Source organism: Camelus dromedarius, chromosome 18, assembly GCF_036321535.1.
Source record: "Camelus dromedarius isolate mCamDro1 chromosome 18, mCamDro1.pat, whole genome shotgun sequence".
Taxonomy (NCBI): domain Eukaryota; kingdom Metazoa; phylum Chordata; class Mammalia; order Artiodactyla; family Camelidae; genus Camelus; species Camelus dromedarius.
The window spans coordinates 39,825,169-39,844,481 of record NC_087453.1 but is presented as its reverse complement, the minus strand read 5'-3'; the positions used below and the strand labels follow the sequence as shown (position 1 = coordinate 39,844,481).

The window sequence follows — 19,313 nt, the reverse complement described above, 5'->3', positions numbered from 1 at the left end:
TATATTTGAAAAGACTTGTGCTTCTCCCCATTTCTCAATTTAAAATAAGGTACAGATTTTTACCTAACAGTGTGAATCTAGGTGCTTAAGTAGTTTCAACCACTTGACTCTTTCTTGGCTTTTCTTTAAATCTCTGTGTGTTGATTTTTAAGTGCTCCATTTTCCCCCAGTCTGAAATGTGTTCTGCCATCATTATAGTTATAAAGCCAAGATTGCTAGAAGCTTGTGAGCTTGAGAAAAATTAGAGACTTTTGGCGTAAGTTGCCTGTAATTCTTTTTTATTAAACTTTATATTTTATTATTTATCTTTTGAGAACCTCAGAAATAATGCTTTCATGAAAATTAACAAGCATTTGGACAAGTGCTATTTTAATTTCTTGGTTTAGTCATAGTTTTGTTAGCATTTGTGTTGTACAGTTGACCTGTGAAGCTTTAAACTTTTTCTGAAGAGGTTCTTCACAGGCAGGTGTAAATCTGTCCCTTGCTTCGTTTCTTTAAGCAGGCAATTTAAGATCTATAGATCTATAGATCTTAAATGTTCTCACCACACACAAAAACTTGTAATTATATGGGGTGATGGATGTGTTAACTAACCTTGTTGTGGTAATCATTTTATACATATGTATACATGTATCAGATCATCATATTATACCCATTGAACTTATACAGTGGTGTATGTCAATTGTATCTCAGTAAAGCTGGAGAAAAAAACGAGCAGCAATCTAGGCTTTATATCAAGGCTCAGTGATGTTGCCAGCAGTGCCTGTGGTTCTAGAATGTCCTTGAGATAATTAGCATTTGTTTTGGAGGGAGTAGAAAGTGATATTTAAGTTATGTTGAGGTTTTCTTCAACATAGATAAAACTAAAGATAAAATATCTTTGGGCTCAATATGAAGACTTTTTATAACAGTTCTTTTGTTTATATGACTTCCAGCAATTACTGTCAGTGGACAGAGAGATTTAAATTCTAACCTTTCTATATTCTTTGTATCAGCTAGTTAAATAACTTTAAGATTAGGTTTTTTGAAAGTTATCTTTGCATGAATTTCTATAAGTTATGTGTGTGTTAGTGGAAAGAAATGCATACCATCTTTGCCTGTTTTCCTTTAGGGTAATTCCTCTCCTGCAATTACTTTTGGGTGGAAGTATGCTCTTTTTCCAATAGAAGATGGTGATCTTGGAGAATGACCATGGAGAAGGGGATGAGTTCTGGAGAAGGGCTGCCTTCCAGATCATCTCAGGTTTCGGCTGTTAAAATATCAGCCAAAGAGCTGGAAACAAAGCAGTCCCATAAAGAGAAGCGAGGGGGCTTTGTGCTGGTGCATGCAGGTAAGCTCTAAGTGGGTGAGCTGTAAGATGAAAATGATTTTTTTCCCCCTTGCCTTGGAAGTACACTGAGAATTGAATTTCAAATTTGGAGGAGGCAAACTGCCAGAGGAGTTGGAACCAAAGAGACTGACTTCAGTATAGTGAGGTCCTCCCCTAACTCCACATTTGGAAAATGTTATAATGATGGCTCTTCCTTTGTCTTCTTCACTCAGCTGCTCTATTATTTACTTCCCCCCATATAATAGATATATTTAGGTATTGTTAAAACCAGGCAATGTAATTATTTAAACTCTGGTTTGTATTTTTGAAAATAATGCTGCTGAAAAAATTTTATTGACTCTTTTTTTGGCTTTGGCCATCTTAGAGTATAATTTACAGTCTTAGAGCTAGTTTGCCTTCTTAATGTTATAAATGAGGAACCTTAAAACTAGAGTGATGAAATGGCTTCAGCCACACAGCTAGTTTGTACAAGAGCCAGGCTGACAGACCCTTAAGTGGGCCCTTAAGACTCAGGCTCGTGCTCTTGGCACTGCATCAGCCTGTAATCTCCACTGCAGAGGACCTTGAAGATAGACACAGTGAAGCCCAACGCCTGGGTCCCCGTCACTGAAGTGTCTTGGGTTTCCAAGCAGTGCAGCCCTTCCTTCCTCTTCTTCAGTCATTTCTATTTGCCTACATTTAGAGTCTGAAGTTCAAGGCCTCTGTGAAGGAAGAAGGAATGGCTGGATCTCCTTTAAACTTTCCTCAGACAGTCAAGCAGGATACGAGTGAGATTAACTTTGATCTGGGGTGAGGAGAGGAATTGGTTTCTTCTTATCAAACTGGAGTTCTGCCTGGTCATTAACCTGTGGCTGTATCTAGACTGGACGACTTGGGAAGCCTTACAGAATCTGGTACAGGAGAATATGGCCAAAAAAAAAAAAAAAAAACCCAGGTTCAGTTTTATTTTCTTTCAAATGATTTTTCAAAGAACTGAGGTAAATTTATAGAAAGAACTCAGTTAGATGTAGACTGGGGCTGGAACTCCTGCCTTCAGATTCCTAGCCCACTATTCTTTCTAGTATACCATGTTGACGGCGCATCTTTATAGGACCCAGTGAGGTATTTTATTCAGAACGAGTCTTTGAAAAATGTACGAGAAAGGCCTGAAATGTGTAGCAAGCAACAGCATGGAGCTTTTGATTAGTTGGAAAAGATTGCCTTCTGGGACAGTCATGGTGATAGCCCTCCTCTTTCATAAACACACCTGATAGTAGTGGCTCTTAGACAAAGTTTGGTGCTGGGGACCAGCTGTTATTGGAGGAGGTCTGGATTATGGCAGGGAATTGTGTGGATTAAGGCTGACCTTCCCCTTCTAAATTATTAGAAGGCCAAATAGAGTGATTGATTATGCAGAAGTATATATCTTATACGTTTCAGGAACAAAATTTCAATTCCAGTGTAGATTTTAAAACTTTTGTTTATTATTGTTTTTAAGAACTCAAATTTTAGTCATTTGAGTAGACTGTTGCTTATTCCCAGATCTGTAAACTACCTATGCTTTTACCTAATATTAAAGAACTAAACACTTCTTACCCTTAAAATTTTAAAGGTGAAACTTATCTTTAAGTGGAATGTCAGTATCACTTGCAGGAAGAGAAAATAACTTAACACAATGTAGAGAACCATTGTGATTAAATTTTAGCTAGATCCTGTTCCTGTCAGTGGTTTCGATCCTAAGCTTACCTTTTCCTTTGTTAAATAGAAGAATTAGCGAGATTTAATCAGGTATTAAAGGTATACTGGAAACATGCTGAGACGGTTTCCCTATTTTAAGCAGAGGATTTACATGTTGATGTTATTAATGCTGTTAGCCATACACTAAAGTTGTCTGTTTGGCTGTGGTATCCCATGTTTTGGGAAACACTGCTAAAAGATTGGGACCCAAGTTCTAAGACAAGAGACCTGAGATCATTTATTAGAGAATCATGAAGAAAGTTCTGTTAAATATTGACACAGATTCTATGAAGTTTCAGAGTTCTTTTGAGAAATAGGATTGGAATTTGCATGTTTTATGGATTCCTGTTTGGGCATCTTTTCTGTTCTCATGGGTCCCTTAACCATAGCTTCTTGGACCAGTTCTTTCTCTGCCTTGAGGAAAGGTGGGTTAAGGTTGTGTCACAGTCTGCAGTCTCACAGGAGGAGCCCTGAAGCTTAGAAATATAGTTCTTTAACCTTCCCTAAGTTGGACACCTGTGGGGCCCAGCAGTAGCTGAGGATGGGGGCTGAGGGGGTGCTTCAAAACTCTGTTTAAGAATTTTAATGAGAGGGGGGAGGGTATAGCTCAAGTGGTAGAGCGCATGCTTAGCATGCGTGCAGTCCTGGGTTCAATCCCCAGGACCTCCTCTAAAATAAATAAATAAACCTAATTATACCTCCCCCCACCAAAAAAAAAAAAAGATTAAAAAGAATTTTGATGAGAAGCCTAATTGTCACAAGAGTTGAAGTTCTCTTGTATTGGTTTCTTTTTTTATTTACATTATTCTCAAATCCCTAACTAAACAAGTATTAATCCTTTTAGGGAAACAAATTTCAGAGCCATCCTCTTAGGAAGTTGCTGGTGTTTGATTAAGAGCCAGAGAGCAACAGGATTTCTAATTGGAAGTTGTGAATATACCATCACTGAGGTTTCAGAGACACCCAGAGTTACATTCTAGGGGGTGAGAGAATGGAAAAGTTTGGGTAGGAGTGGTAGTGGTGGTGGTGGTTGTGGACCGATGGGATTGACACCCCTCAACTTCAAATGTTGTTTAGAAACTACCTAGTTTTTTGAAGTTACTCTTAAAATTTTTGGCAGGTACTTTTCAGAGGTCAACAGAGAGGAACTTGAAGGGACTCTGTCCTTGACACTGCCTGGGCTATCAACTCCAGCCAAAAGAACTGGAGGAGAAGTGAGCTTGGCAAAGCCTCTCTAGGGACATGAGCTATTTAGAAATAGAAATAGTGCCTCTGGCAGGAAGATAGCTTTTGAAAAAGGAGGTAAGGTAAATTAAAAAGGCTTACGGTGGAGAAAGAAACTATTACATTTTTAAGACTCTGTACACTTGGGGCAATAGTTTTATTGTCACTAGGAGAGCATCCATTTATATGAACTATTTATATAATATAAGCAGGGTCCCAGGTATCTTAATGATAGCTAACGATTGCTTTTTTCACTACAGGTGCAGGTTATCATTCTGAATCCAAAGCCAAGGAATATAAACATGTATGCAAACGAGCTTGTCAAAAGGTATGAAGAGAATGTATTCTGCCTGCTCAAAACATTTTAGTTTTGACCATAAAGCAGCTTTACCTTGAAGTTCAAAATTTTAAGGTTCGATTTATAAGATGGTCTTTGATTTGGACCACAAAATAATTTTGCTCGTATTTGTGGGGTCTTGTTTTGTTCTGTTTTGTGTTTTTTATTCTCCAAATCGTGTTTAGATCTTTTCCTTCTTTTTCCAGATTAAAGTCTGTATTTTTGGAATTGTGGGCACATAATCATATATCTTTTAATCTTTGCAAAGGCGTTGAGCTCAGTAGAAGGGGTAGGGAGAACAGCTCAGAGGCAGCCAATGTGTCTTTCTATGAAGGGATGAAAAAAATAATAAAAAATTAAAATGGGTGCTTTTCTTAGGGGGATTATCCTGTACTTTATCCTTCTGTTTTTCATCACGTAGTTTGTATCGTGGCTAATTCATTGTCGTTCCTGAGTTTAACTTTGCCCTTGTACTCAGTTGTGCTTTTTTTTTCCTCTTTGGTTTTTGAGGTTTTGCTAAATTGTTGAATACTTAATGTGGATGCAGGAATGGGCTCAGAAGAAATATTGTTTATTTTTATTTTGATCCTGACTCTGTACTCTTGTAGGCAAACCTTCCATTACTTTTTATGCAAGTAGAATGCTAATTGGATATTGTATATCAAGTAAATATGGGTCTCTCTCAGCTCTTCTCATTTATATTTACATACTATTTAAAGAAGATTATACTTTATTCGAAATCCAAGCTTTTTCTTATGAAAATGCCATAAATGAATATTTTGTTATAGGGATTTTATTTTTTTTTTTTTTTAATTTATAATGCTAAATGTTTTCTAAGCTATTTTATTTTTTTATCTTATTTTTCAAAGTGTGAAATCTTTTCATTATGTGAAAAGAAGTGGTTTACTTTTATAGGATTGTAGTCCTAGAAACCTAATACGTTTAGGGTGTGTAACCAGCCTCTTCAGTTTATGCAGTAAATGAAATAAACTTCTTAAAAGTTTAATGAGGAATAGAATTCTTAGTTTTTGATCTTTCTGTTTGTTGATTAAATTGGAACTTCAGTAATTCATTTAAAATCAGCCTTCCTTCTCTTTCTTTCCTGTCCTCATGCATTCCTAAGAAGCAAGGTGATTTTAGTGACCTTTACTCGCTGTAGTTTCTGTTAGAAAAGAATGTGATATGTTTCTCTCAGTGCAAAATGCATTATAGTGTCAGAAATGCTTTTGTCAAATGTATGCTTCCATTTCAGGATTCAGAAGTGCCTCTGTGACTGAGTCACTGTATTTTATAGTTGGGGGTATGGAGAGGAGTAACAGTGGGAGAAGAAATTGTTAGCCTAGTCTGAGATTCAGTTATCTATATAAAATACAAATTCCTATTTCAAAACTGAATTCACATAATTTCTATGGCTATTTGAATTGCCCTGCGATGAATGAAGCCCCTTCACTTACTAAATTCCTTGCACTTTGCCTTTAGTAGCTAGATTTTATTCCTTGTCTTAATATGAATAATTTTAAGTGAGCTATAGCATGAATCATCCTGAGTCACTGCCTATTTTAAACCTAACTCATTCATGTCTTGAAGGACAGATTGGAATTCCAGTGATCAATTTTTATTAACTCTAAATGTCTCCTGTACTTCTTTACTCTCTTGGAACGCTTCTGGGTATGTTGGGGAGGTTGTGGTTTTACAGTGAATGGTCTCTCCCCTTGGTTTCCAGGCAATTGAGAAGTTGCAGGCCGGCGCTCTTGCGACAGATGCGGTGACTGCAGCTCTGGTGGAACTTGAGGTATTTCTTTTCTCTGTTTCATTTAAAATACTTGTGAGTTTATGTTCATTTATTCTTAAATGACATGTAACCGTTGTTTAATCAACCATCAATTATGTGACCAGTGTTTCCCAACAACATTAACGAGTTGTGAAGAAGCCTGTGATTTTGTTAGGTTGTTTTCATTGGAGACTTCTTTGAGTAATATAAAAAGTTAGTTAAATTCATTTTTTCCCTCAGTTATGGGAGATTCATGAAGACAAGTTACTGGTGACTGGATACTTAAAATTTCCTTAATATTTTCAGAAGAAAAATTTCTGAAGTTAACTGCCCGCCAAAGTAATACATGTTCTGTTGTTTAGAAAACAAAAAAAATTCCAGCTGTCTAGGTGTGTCCAAAGTGCAGGGGGACATTTCCTGACAAACTGAGCAGCTGGATATCGTTTTAAAGTATACATAAGCTGTGTTCCGGGAGGTGTGTCTTGGCCAGTGTGATTGTTAGGCTGGTCTCCAGTCAGCTGCAGACACTGAGGGCCTCAGTGAGGAGGCTCTCAAGTTCTCTGTGATTCTTTGTACTCCAGTGTGAGGCTCTCTGAGTTCTCTTAATCTGGAACCCTGAGGATGAGTTTGTCCAGGGGACGTTGAGGGATTCAGAAGACCGACTTCTGCTGCTCAAACTTAGAGAATGAAGATTTGTGCAAGTCAGTTTAGAGGACTGCAGTGAGCAAATACTTTTTTTTTTTTGCTTGAGAAAATTATTAGGGGAATCAAATAAGACATGAAGATAAAACAGTGATGAATTTGAGGGAGGAGGTGATAGAGTAGACTGTTCCAAGATGACTGGATGGTGGCCCTCACCCTGACGTGCCAGGCTTTGCTTCTCCTTGTGAAGATTGCCCAGGAATTTACCAAAAGTCCTAGCCATGTTTTCTGTGTATTCTCCTGCTTAATTGTGGAGCTGCACTTTTGATCATGCTTTGTAGATTTTACTCTCTCTCGTTAACATGTTAAGCGTGGTCCTAGTGTATGTAACGGGGGAGGGTAGACGAATATGGTGGGCACCAGTTCCATTGTGATTTGGTCTCTGAGGCATCTGACCTGGGGTTATGTGGTCTTCTCCTGTTGAGACGAATGTATCTTATGCCAGCTTTACTAGTCATCAGCTATGAGTCCCTGGGCACCTCACAGCTCTCCTTGACTTAATTTACCCACTTATAATATGGGGATAATAATTCCTACTTTATAGTGTTGTGAAGATGAACTGAGTTAAAATATGATAATCACTTAGAATAGTGTGTTGCATGTAGTAAGCACCCCATAACTGTTAGCAATTATTCCTATGTGAGGTGCTTTGGAAATGATATATATGAGGTGAATATTTATGGTAACTATTAATGACAAGTTTTACAATGTCAAAGAAAGGTTAATTATATGTTATGGGTAAAAGGAGAAAAGTGATGGAAGGAAGACTGATGTGCTTATCACCAAATCTTACCTTTACTCAAAACACACACTAGGAAGCTTCATCTAACTTAATTCAATTGTTAATTACAAATTATTCATCTTTGTGCAGAAGATGATGTTCTGAGGTTACAGGTGCATGGAGTCATTGTGGGTCTGGGGGAGGAAGGTTAATGAATAACTGGGGTATATACCATAATAGCAACTGTGAATACATAATTGAGTAAAATTAAGTTTTCCTTTTTCTTTTCATCTTAGAAGAACTTTAATTTTCTCAAGTCCTACTTATATCATGCTGAATTTTTCACTACATTTTTTCCTATGATGAGTCAATCCTACTTTTAAAGAACTTACTTATGTATACCTTAAAATGATTTAAAAATACATTCTGGAATGAGTTACACATGAATACATGAGCTTTATAGATTTGAATGATGACCTGTGTTTTTTAAGAGTGTGGGTATGAAGGTTTTCTTTTTTACTTTTTTTTTCATTTTTCAGTTTTATTAGGTAGAATTGTTACAATTGGACTGAACATATACAACATATTGTATGTAAATACATATATACAATATACTGCACATATTTTTAAATTTACATATATATACTGTTCATTGTTTCTAGGAATGTTTAGAGCTTTAGCTTTTTAAACTTACATAGTTATCAAAGGAATAAAGCCAACCACAAAATAAGAATTAATTAAAAAAGATACATACACTCTGCTATTAACAACAACATTATTTATAACTGCCCAGATATGGAAGCATCATAACTGCACATCAATAGATGCATGGATAAAGAAGATGCAGCATATATATGCAGTGCAATACAATTCACCCATAAAAAAGAAGGATATTTTGCCATTGGCAGCCCTTCATTCACTTTTTTTTTCACTTCAAAAACCAGAATTTTTTAACTGACATAAACATTTCCATTGCATCAAAAAGAACAAAATACCTAGAAATAAGCTTAACCAAGGAGGTTACCTATACTCTGAAACTGTAAAACATTGATAAAGGAAATTGAAGACGATACAGAGAAGTGGAAAGATGTCTTGTGTTCTTGGATTGGAAGAATTAACATTATCAAAATGGCCATGCTACCCAAAGCAATCTACAGATCCAATGATGCAAACCCCCTCAAAATACTCATGACATTCTTCACAGAACTAGAACAAACAATTCCAAAATTTATATGGAACCATGAAAGACCCCGAATTGCCAAAGCAATCTTTTGTAGGTTTTTTTTTTTTTTTTCCCATCTTTCTTCTTTTTGTTCTCTTTTCTTGTGATTTGATGACTAGAGAAGTTCCTTTAACATTTGTTGTAAAGCTGGCTTGGTGGTGCTGAATTCTTTTAGCTTTTGTTTATGAAGCTTTTGATTTCTCCATCAAATCTGAAGAAGAGCCTTGCTGGATAGTATTCTTGGTTGTAAGTTTTTCCCTCTCATCACTTTAAATATATCATGCCACTCTCTTCTGGCCTGGAGAATTTCTGCTGAAAAATCAGCTGATAACCTTGTGGGAGTTCCCTTGTATGTTATTTGTTGCTTTTCTCTTGCTAATTTTAATATTTTCTCCTTATCCTTAACATTTGTCAGTGTTATGACTGTGCCTTCATGTGTTCCTCTTTGGGTTGATCCTGAGTGGAACTTTCTGCACTTCCTGGACTTGGGTAACTGTTAGGGAAGTTTTCAGTTATTACCTCTCCAAAAATTTTCTCAGGTTCTCTCTCTTTTCTCTTTCCGGAATGCCTATAATGTGAATATTAGTGCACTTTATGTTGTCCCAGAGTTCTTAAACTATCCTTACTTCTTTTCATTTTTTCTTTTTTCTGTTTTGCGATAGTGATTTCCACTATTCTGCCTTCTAGCTCACTGAGCTGTTCTTTTGCCTCATTTAGTCTATTCTTGTTTCCTTCTAGTGTTTTATTCATTTCAGTGATTTTATTCTTTAACTCTGTATATTCTTTGTATTTTCCAACTCTTTGCTAAAAACTTTGCTCTGTGCATCTATACTCCTCTTGAATTCTCTGAACATCTTGGCCATCATAACTTTAAACTCTTTCTCAGATAAATTACCTATCTCCTCATCACATTTCTTCTTTTGGGATTTTATCTTGTGGCTTGGCCTGGAAGATATTCGTCTGCCACCTCATATTGTCTGTCTTTCTATTTGTATTTTTACGTATGTTAGTTACATTTCTCAACCTTGAAGAGGTGGCCCTCTGGGAGTTGTCCCATGCATCCCAGCAGTACACTCCTCTTTTGTCACCCAAGGGCCAGGGTCCAGCCAGTCCCAGTGTAGAGTCTGGCCTGTGTTTGTGGATTCCTTCCACAGGCTTTGGGATTGTTGTTTTCTTATTTCTGGTATCTGCCCTCTGGTGGATGAGGCTAAACTCGAGGCTTATGTAGGTTTCCTGGCAGGAGGAGCCAGTGCCTGCCCACTGCTGCGTGAGGCTTGGTCCTGGACCTCTGGTGGGTAGGGCTGTGTCTAGAGGCATTTTGGCTCAGGAGGTCTGCTGATGGGTGGGGCTGTGTTCCCACCCAGTATGTTGTTTGATCTGAGGCTTCCCTGCAGGCTGTTGGGTGGAGCTAGGTCTTCGTGCTAATGATCCAATCAAGATGGCAGCCTCCAGGAAAGCTCATGTAGATGAACACTCCCAGAATGTCTGCCGCCAGCTTTTATGTCCCCTGGATGAGCTGCAGCTGTCCCCTATGTCCCCAGGTGACCTTCCGAAACCAGCAGGCAGGTTTGGCCCAGGTTCCTGTGAAATCACTGCCTCTGCCCTTGGACCTGGTGCATGTGAGATTCTGTGTACGCTTCCCAAGGGAATGAAGTCTTTTTTTCCCTCAGTCCCATGGGGCACCTGGAGTTAAGCCCCACTGGCCTGCAAAGCAGATGTCCTGGGGCCTCTTCCTCCTCCCAGTGCCGGAACCCCGGGCTGGGGAGCCTGACATGGGGCTTAGAGCTGTCACTCCTGTGGGAGGGCCTCTGCGACTTAACTGTTCTTCAGCTTGTTGGTCACTCACCCGGGTGGTATGGGGCCTGATTATATTGTGAACCCACCCCCCTACCTTCCTTCTGTGGTTCCCTCTTCATGTTTCCAGTTGAAGAAGATCTTTTTTCTAGGTTCCAGTCTTTTTAATTTTTGATGATTGTTTCACAGTCAGTTGTGGTTTTGTTGTAGTCGTGAGGAGAGAGTACATCTTTTTTTTTTTTAAACAAAAAAAATGTTTTTTGAGTGGACTGTGTTATGTGGCCTGAATGAGTTTAGTGTACTTTCCCCTCTTTCACTATTACATTTTGGGAAAAATTTCAGTGAGTTGTCTTTAAAAATTCATTTCTATATAGAATCTTTGAGATATATGTTAGTAGTTTAACGGTTAAGGCTACACTAAGGAAGCATTTTCCTGAATCTTAAGAATTATGTTGGAAGTCATGCTTATACTGCCCCCGTCAGTCACCTTGCATAAGTTGTCACCTTGTATACTTGTGATTCATCACCTTTAAACAGGGTGACGTTTTCAAATAAAGAGTTTAATTGAAGAGATATTATAATAGTTTGGGCCAATGGAAAGATACATAAAAGTTGGATTCTTATGTCTTCTGTTCTTAGAGAAGTATAAGTAACAATATGAAGTCCTTTCAGCCAACTGGAAAGTCCCAGAGAGTTCAGTTTATACTGTGTTATGTTTAATTTGACTAACCACTTACCTTCAGTTTTGATCAATCTATTTAGTAGAAATAAGTTCTATCCTAATTATTAAGAGATATGGACAGTCATCATACTTTAGTTTTTTGGCTTCGTGATATACTTTTTGACTTTAAAAACTGTACATTTTAGACATGCTTGTTACATTACTACTTAGGCAGATAACTAAAATTGGTGTGAATTTCTCGAGCACGTTACCAACTGTGGATTGAAACGACTGAAATAGTTTAATGGTGCTTATTGGCTATAAGGTATATCTAGCCTTGTATTTTGAAAAATGTGAAAATTTGCACTTACCCAAATAGTGAAAAAATACTCTGACCTCAAGTTGATGCCACAGAAGAGGAAGAGACAAGGTGAAAGAAAATAAAATTTATAATTAAAAAAAATATGTGTTTTGGTGGCCTCTATAAATTATGCAGGGCACCTAGACAAATCATTTTTGGGCTTTTCTTGGAAACCCGTTACCTTGTGTGGTTCCATTTTTCTCATCTACCAGGACAGAGAAGTTGTGTTATCCTAAGACTATGACTTCTGAACACCAGAGGGGATGTTTCCCTTCATTTAAATAAGGGGTGGCTGGTGGAAGGGGAGGTGCGCTAGTGCATACGTTCCTGCCTATTAGCAGGAACTGACTAGCTTCTCCCTTCAGGGTTTTGGGAGGGAAGGTGGCCACTACTGTATGAGAGGTTCTGCAGTGTGGAAATGGGTGAGATGATGCCAAAGTGCATTTTGTTTATCTTCAAAATGTGGGGAAGGAAATGGAAAGGTCAGTTCATCGATCATATTTTGATGATGTAGGTGATTTATCTTCTCAGAGTAGAGAAGACAAATCTGTGACACCATCTGGTCTTCATATCCAGGGCTATCCATTTGAAAGACGGTTGCTTTCATGGCTGCCTTTGAAATAGTTTTGGTTCAGGCAGCGATGGTGGATTTTAAATTCTAGACCATAATGTACATTTCACATGAGTGGCTTTTAATATGAATTTCTTCTGTGAGGGGATTGGACTCTGGGTGAGTCACGATGCCCCCGCTAAAGATGTATAAATTCTGATAGAAGATGAACTCATAAAATACTGAAGCTCCCTTCACACAGCAGTATTTTTTTTTTTAATAAGTCCCAAGACCTGGTTTAAAAAGTTCTAATAAGGAATACTAGGTGAAATATGAATGACAAACTTGAGAGATTATTTGTAGTCTTGTATGAGGAAACTGATGAATCTGGCTGGGATTTTGCAGATCTCAGTGTGTCCTTGAGAGGTTTTGTTTAATTCATTTTGAAAACTGATTATTTTGGTAGGTAGAATACTGTGCATTAAAAATAGTGATTAGATATAGCTTTTAAAATTTCATATAGTAAGAGGCAAATTGCACAGGCTCCTTTGTTAAAAATGTTTCATTGAACTTATGTTATTCTAAGTGGACCCTGCAGTTCTTCTCTTGACTTGAGTCATTCTTTAAGTCTTCCTGTGGTCAGGAGAGGTGGTAATTCATGGTTGAAACTAATTTGTTGTCCAAATGCCTTAGCATCTAAAGAGCAGATTATACTGGGCACAAGTTTTTATATTTGTCTGCTAAAAACGGTTCATTGTTTTGGATCTCTATCGAATCCAATATAGTGCTTGCTTATCAACTCTAGGAAAATCCTTTAAGAAGTAACTTCTTATCCAGATGGCTAATAGTTTGGATTGTGAGAGACAAAAAGTAGGTATTTGCAATATTGTATAGTTTTATTATTAATATAATATTATTATGCATTTATCTGACCTCTACACCTTAAAGTGTAGAGCCAGCTCTGTGTGCATTTCTGTGACCCAAGGATCTCCAGATGTCATCACTGTTGGGTAGTCAGTTGTTGGTGGACCCCAGCTGAGGCCTCTGTGCAGCTACGGGATTAGGCCACACCCCATTCCCTTGACTGTGTACTTCTGGCTGGAATTGCTTGTGTGCCTCAGCGGGTGGGAGAGCATCTAAGGCCTGCCAGTCCTTGAGATGCTCATGAGTGGTCATGAAGATGGTGTGGCTTGCTGCTGGGTTAGGGGTGTATCTAGGATGAAAGGGAACACTGGTAAGATCTGATACGACCCTCTTTCTCTCATCAAGCCTGTAGCAAGTCGCTTGTGGGGTTTCTTTGTAAGTAGCTGCCGAACCACACCTGCTCCCTACCTCACTTCTGTGTTGGGTTTTTGTTGCAAAAAAGTTGGAGGCATCTGCTTTATAGTCGTTTATGTTTATTTGAGAGGTTAAGAATTATTTAAGTAGGTGAGCATCTCCCTCCTGCACATTTTTTGCTTTGCAGAAATAATCTTTTCCTAAGCAGAGGGTGGCTGAGTATTTCAGTGGGTTAGTGAGTTATTTCAGTGGGTTCTTCCTCCTCTTCCCTCCCCGATAGGGCTGAACACATTGGAAAGACCACCAGTTGCATTTAGCTCACAGATACACAAGGGCCCGTTAACCATGAGCCTGAGGAGTCCAGTTTTAGATCTACTACCCTTGAAAGTCTCATTTTCTCTTCCATTGGTAATATCTTTTATTCTCTGTAATGGCAGGGGAGGTCCTGTTTTTGTGTATGTGATGGAAGGAGTTTTACCTTCTTTCCTCTGCAGTACTTAAAATGTTTTCATAGCATGAAATTTGGATTTTGACTTCTGATGCTCCCCCCCCCCCCTTTTTTTAATCCAACTTGGTGTCATTGATTATTTCAGTCAAAGACCCTATTTTGCTGTCTGTTTAGCAGTGTTTCCAGTGGTGCTTCAGTATTTCTGTGTGTTCCAGCTGTTTATAGAGTCTTTATGTTTCTCTGCATTTTTTGTTTTATTTTTTGAGGTGTACACACACAGTTACACTTCATGGAGTTGCATCCAGCCAAGTGTCCATGTTCTTCTTGTGAAGAGGCAGAGAAAAACACCTCTCCCAAGAGTTTCCACCTTCTGACCAAGGGAAATGTGTCCTGAAGATCTGTACGCAGATGGGAGGCCACTTGTTTGCTTGCTCTGCTGCTAGAGCATTGATTTAATTAGAAGACAGGCTGTGGGTGGCCAAGTGCAGACAAAGAAGCACCAGACAGAGCCCAGTTAGCCTGGGACAGTAAAAGTAAGTTACACTCTTTCTAAACCACTGTTTTTTGAGTACTGACGCTGGTTCTTGCCTTTAGTGCTAAGGGGCAGCTTGCAACTTACTGTCTGTGTTCACACGTTAGGTGCATCTGTTCTTTTTCTAAGACTCTAGAGATGAAACGTGCCCTCCAGCACAGAAGTACCTGCTTAATGGAAAAGCAGTGTTTTTTTTTTTTTTTTTTTCCTTTTAATTTTTTTTTTTAGAATAAAAAGAAAATGGAATCAATGATCACATTCTAGATTTTTACGCTGCATCAAAGCTGTATATTAGCTTTTGAATACAGGACCTCATGCATGCTAAGCGTTAGCTCAACCATTGAGCTGTACCCTCCTGCCTCTGTATGTTAGCTTTTGACCTGGCTTTAAACACTCAAATACAGTGCTTGTTATGTTTTAACAGCACAGAGCTTCGTACTGATGGGGACCTGGAAACATTTTTACCCTTTTCCAGCCATTTCTTGATGAGTTGTGTGGACCTTACTAGATGAATTCATCTTGGCTGAATCTGGTAGAAGATACAGTCCAAGAGCAGACTTAGCAGTTCCTAAGGAGCTTGTAGCTTTATATATGAGCCCCTATTCCACTGTGGGAGTTACTACTCTCCAAGAATATTCTACAGTTTAGGATTCAGTTTTGTGCTGCTTAAAGCTACGTTTGCTAGTGTGGTGGAGTTGGTGGTAATTCTGTGTTTTGGTTATGTGGCAGCAATTTAGACTTTTGGATTGAGCCTAAAATGTCTTTTTGTTCAAAATTAATAGAGATATTAGATTCATTGGCCCTTGGGATTTATAGTGTTGTAATTATTGAATCATTGTGTGTATGTGTGTGTGTGTGTGTGTGTTTGAATCTGTATCATTTGAAGCATCAATTTTATAATCTAAAATCTGTTTTTGTTTTCTTGCTTTTGGTAATGAAGGGCTAGGCTAAGAAGATTTTTCTGTGTTCAGCAAAATCACAGGCTGATACCATGAAGGTCAACTGAAAGACAGCCTTTGATTTGAAGTTTTTGTCTATCTCTCAAATGTGGGCATTTATGCCAAATTTGGAAAAGAATGAGGAAGAAACTTAAGTTACATGATTTTTAGGAATCTCATTGAGATCATATCCTAAATCTTGCTCCAAAGCAAAATAAAACATTAATTTTTTTCATTCATTCTCTTTGTCTTCCTGTCATCTAATTTTTATGTGTATATCAGACTACCTAAGAGTTAGAATAATGAAGGATTGCATCTCACTGTAGCAGAACAAACAGCTTAAAATTGAATCCTAGGCATCCCAGTTGACAAAGTTCTTTGGCCATTCCCACTACCAGGGAGCTTTTCCTGGCAGTCATTCTCACTTGGGGTCCAGCCTCTTACTGGTATATGCATTTTCTGATAGCTCTTGACGTGCATTTAACATAGGGCATCGACGCTATAACACTTCAGAGGCTTCTCAGAAAATTCAGAGTGGGGAACTTATTTATATTTTCCTCTTTTGGAGTGTGTGCAGATGTTAACATTTTCTAGTGGGTTGGAAGTCTGAAATAAAAAGCATTGTTATAAGTTACTTCTTCTAAGTTAGTAATACCCTTCTCTCCCCTCCATTTCTGACCACGTCCTCACTCACATTTGATAGAAGGATGATTTATGTCATTATAATTCCGTGGTCTGTTAGGTTCTTTTTGAGTGATATTTCTATATTATTGTCAACATGGTTAAAAGGTGTAATTATTTAGGTTGAAGGGAAGTATAAGTGGATGCCAAATTTGGCTTTACTAGAGAAACAGCTACATTTTTCTTTTCTATTGTAGCTCATGTGGAAAGGACAATTTCAGGTACCATGTGTGCTAATGTCTTCCTGGACATCGTAGAGAATCCAACTAAAACACAGTTTAAAACTATTTCAGATGTGCAAGTCTGTGGACGCCAATATTTTATTGTAGAGATTGTGTTACGTTTGACAAGAAACTCTTTGCAATTCTGTGGCTTTCAATTTTATAAAAAAAAACCATGAAAATAAACTGCTGTGATGTCATTTTTATGCTTAATGATATTATGTGTTTATTTGAAAATTAGGCAGATTAGTAATAGAAAGGAGGTGAATACAGGTAGGCAGTGCTCTTTTTTTATTAAAATACTTTTAATAATAAAAACGTGTTCCTGTTTTTTTTTGATAGAATATTGTATGCCAGGTCAGCAAATGCTCTAAAACAAACAGCAATATTAGTTGCATTTATTCTGACATTTCCAAAAAGTTTGGACACTTCAAGAAGATCATTAAAAAATCTTAGTTCCTAATACAGATGCTGTTGTGTGTTAGGTTTTTTTTTTTTTAACATAAAGTATTTTTTTTTTGTGTGTGTGTGTAATTGAACAGTTAAAAGAATGAACTGTCACAAATACTAAAATTGGGTATTCAACATACTATATTTGACTCAAGTATTCACAGAGTGTGATGCAAACAAATGTTCTCTCAACTTATATCCAGGATGGCTAAAATATTACTTTAACACATGTTAAAAGTGGAACACTGTAACTATTTGGCTAGATACAATTCCGGGCTGTCTGAGTTGAGTAATTTCCTCAGGCATTTCTACTTTGATCAACCACGGCACGAACTTTTAGCATGTCTGTAAAGCAGCCAGTGCATCTGTAAATATGTCCTGAGGTAGACAGAAAAGAGAGAATGCCAGAAAAGAAAGAATACTTTCTGTCATTAAGGAGCAGTTACAGAATGAAAATGGAAAGTTTTTAGTTTCCCTAGGAGCTCTTTTTAGATAATTGAGCCTCTGATGTCTAAGTATGCCCTGTGGTTCTGTATTAATGAATGAAAGATACTTCATTTGGGCCTAGTGAAAATGTTTTCTGACTAACTCTGCTGGAATCTATTGGTTAGAGTCCATTAATTCTTAAACTTTCCAGTCTTCATTAGTGTGATATTATTCAGCTAAAAACCTAAATGTAAACAATAGTATGTATCTCAGTAAATCATATTTTAATTGTTCATAACTAATATTTGGGTGACAGTGTTACTATATGACCCTGTTTTAGAGACTAACTCTTAAGAACGGGCAGCACCACTGCAGAAGTAATCCCTTTGTTTTCAGCACATGGATGAAAATAGGCTTTCTGGGCTTCTTCTTCAGTGACCTGAAAATGGACTTGCAAATAGCTAATGGTTTCTATACACAAACTAAGATTATTTATAATGGTGAATCCCCCTCTTGGACGGAACATGTTCCTATCACGTGGCTACAACTTCCCTGGAGATCTTTTAAGCTGTGGTAATCAACTACTTGCAAACTGGATGTTAAGTTGGATGATCTGTCTAGCTTCTTTCTGACCTTGTTTTCTGTTGTCCAGTGATAACAGATACCATGACTTCCAATTAGCTCCAATTGTGAAAATTCAGCTTTTTAAGTTAACATTGTACTAAACATTAGGAGGAACCCATGCTCTTCTTGTGATTTCTACATTGCAGGTCTCTGTTACTGTCCACATTCTGCAATTAGTCAGCCATGGAAAACAAGGCTAACACAGTTAAGTAGAATTTACTAATAGTAAAAAAAGTTTTAGTGTAGTTTCATCCTCTTCATTTCAGAACTAGACAAGGGCATTATAACTGGTAGATTTACACTCTTCAAGTACATTCCCTGTAACCTAAGAGAGGTGCAGAGAAATGGCGAAGCGGCAGAGCTGGGGAGGAAGGTGGAAAGGCAAGGCCTGGGTGAGCTCATGTGACCTTCACGGACAGATACTTGAGCAGACTGCTAGGTTGGTTACCTCGTTGCTGTTTCTCTGTTTACCTAGGAAATTTTTTTCTTGTAAATATTGTCCACCTGAATGCCATAATTTCTTCAAAATTTACTACTTGTTTAATTTCAAATGCCTATTGCCTTGAATTTAAAATCACTTTAGCTATCACCAAGAACCTAAGAGCCAACTTTTACAAAAAATCTGGTGTCTAATTTATAGATAGAAGATTCTCACTATCCTTTATTTTACCTGATTATCCTTTGTCATTTTTTTGCATGTTACCTCAACATTGATATTCCCCCCTCTCATGTAACTGTATACATTTTATGTGTTTGGGTTTTCTTGGTTTGTTTGTTTTGCTCCAAGTTACTAACTCCAAAGAGAATGCTCTGTTTTTTCTTATCATTTTGATAATGGCAGTTCACCATTGGATGAAATTGCAGGTGAAGTTGTCTATACGAATGGTGATCATGGTAGTCTTGAGAAAAAGATCATATTTCATCATTCTTCTTGTGGATTCTGGGTAGAAAACTTATCTGACTTGTTTTGGAGAAGCAAAAAAGTATTACAAATTCTAATTGTCATAGTCAGAAGATACGTGGCTTTTCTGACCACTAACCTGGCTGTTAGTAAAGTGTGTTGACACACGGTAGTTAGTCTACAGCACAGATTAAATGGCTTGCTTTATTTATCGTTCTTGTTTAATTGGCAGGAAGTAAGAATATTCAATATTTTAAATATTTAACTAAGCATGAGAATGAAATCATGATTTGATATTAGGACTGACATTTGTGTCAGAGAGCTGCTTTGCCTGAAATCTGTATTGTGTGGAAAACTGAAGACTTAAGCAAAGCTCAGAGTTTGCATCTGGAGAAATAGGAGACCTTATTAACCTTTACAAAGCG

General features: G+C 37.6%; 1 protein-coding gene across 9 annotated transcripts in view; it reads left to right on the top strand.

Moving 5' to 3' along the window:
- TASP1 (taspase 1) overlaps positions 1-19,313 on the top strand; it is a 258,318-nt gene that overhangs the window by 7,559 nt on the left and 231,446 nt on the right. For 8 of the 9 annotated variants that reach the window (XR_010376678.1, XR_010376679.1, XM_064475888.1 and 5 more), the window contains exons 2-4: positions 1,112-1,330; positions 4,531-4,598; positions 6,331-6,399. Coding sequence is in view for 6 of the 9 variants with exons in the window: in XM_064475888.1 (XP_064331958.1) it covers positions 1,186-1,330; positions 4,531-4,598; positions 6,331-6,399 (282 nt within the window). In the remaining 3 variants the exon portion in view is untranslated. Of the gene's footprint in view, positions 1-1,111; positions 1,331-4,530; positions 4,599-6,330; positions 6,400-14,484; positions 14,649-19,313 lie in introns of those variants that run through there. The other variant, XM_064475894.1, reaches the window with a different exon arrangement.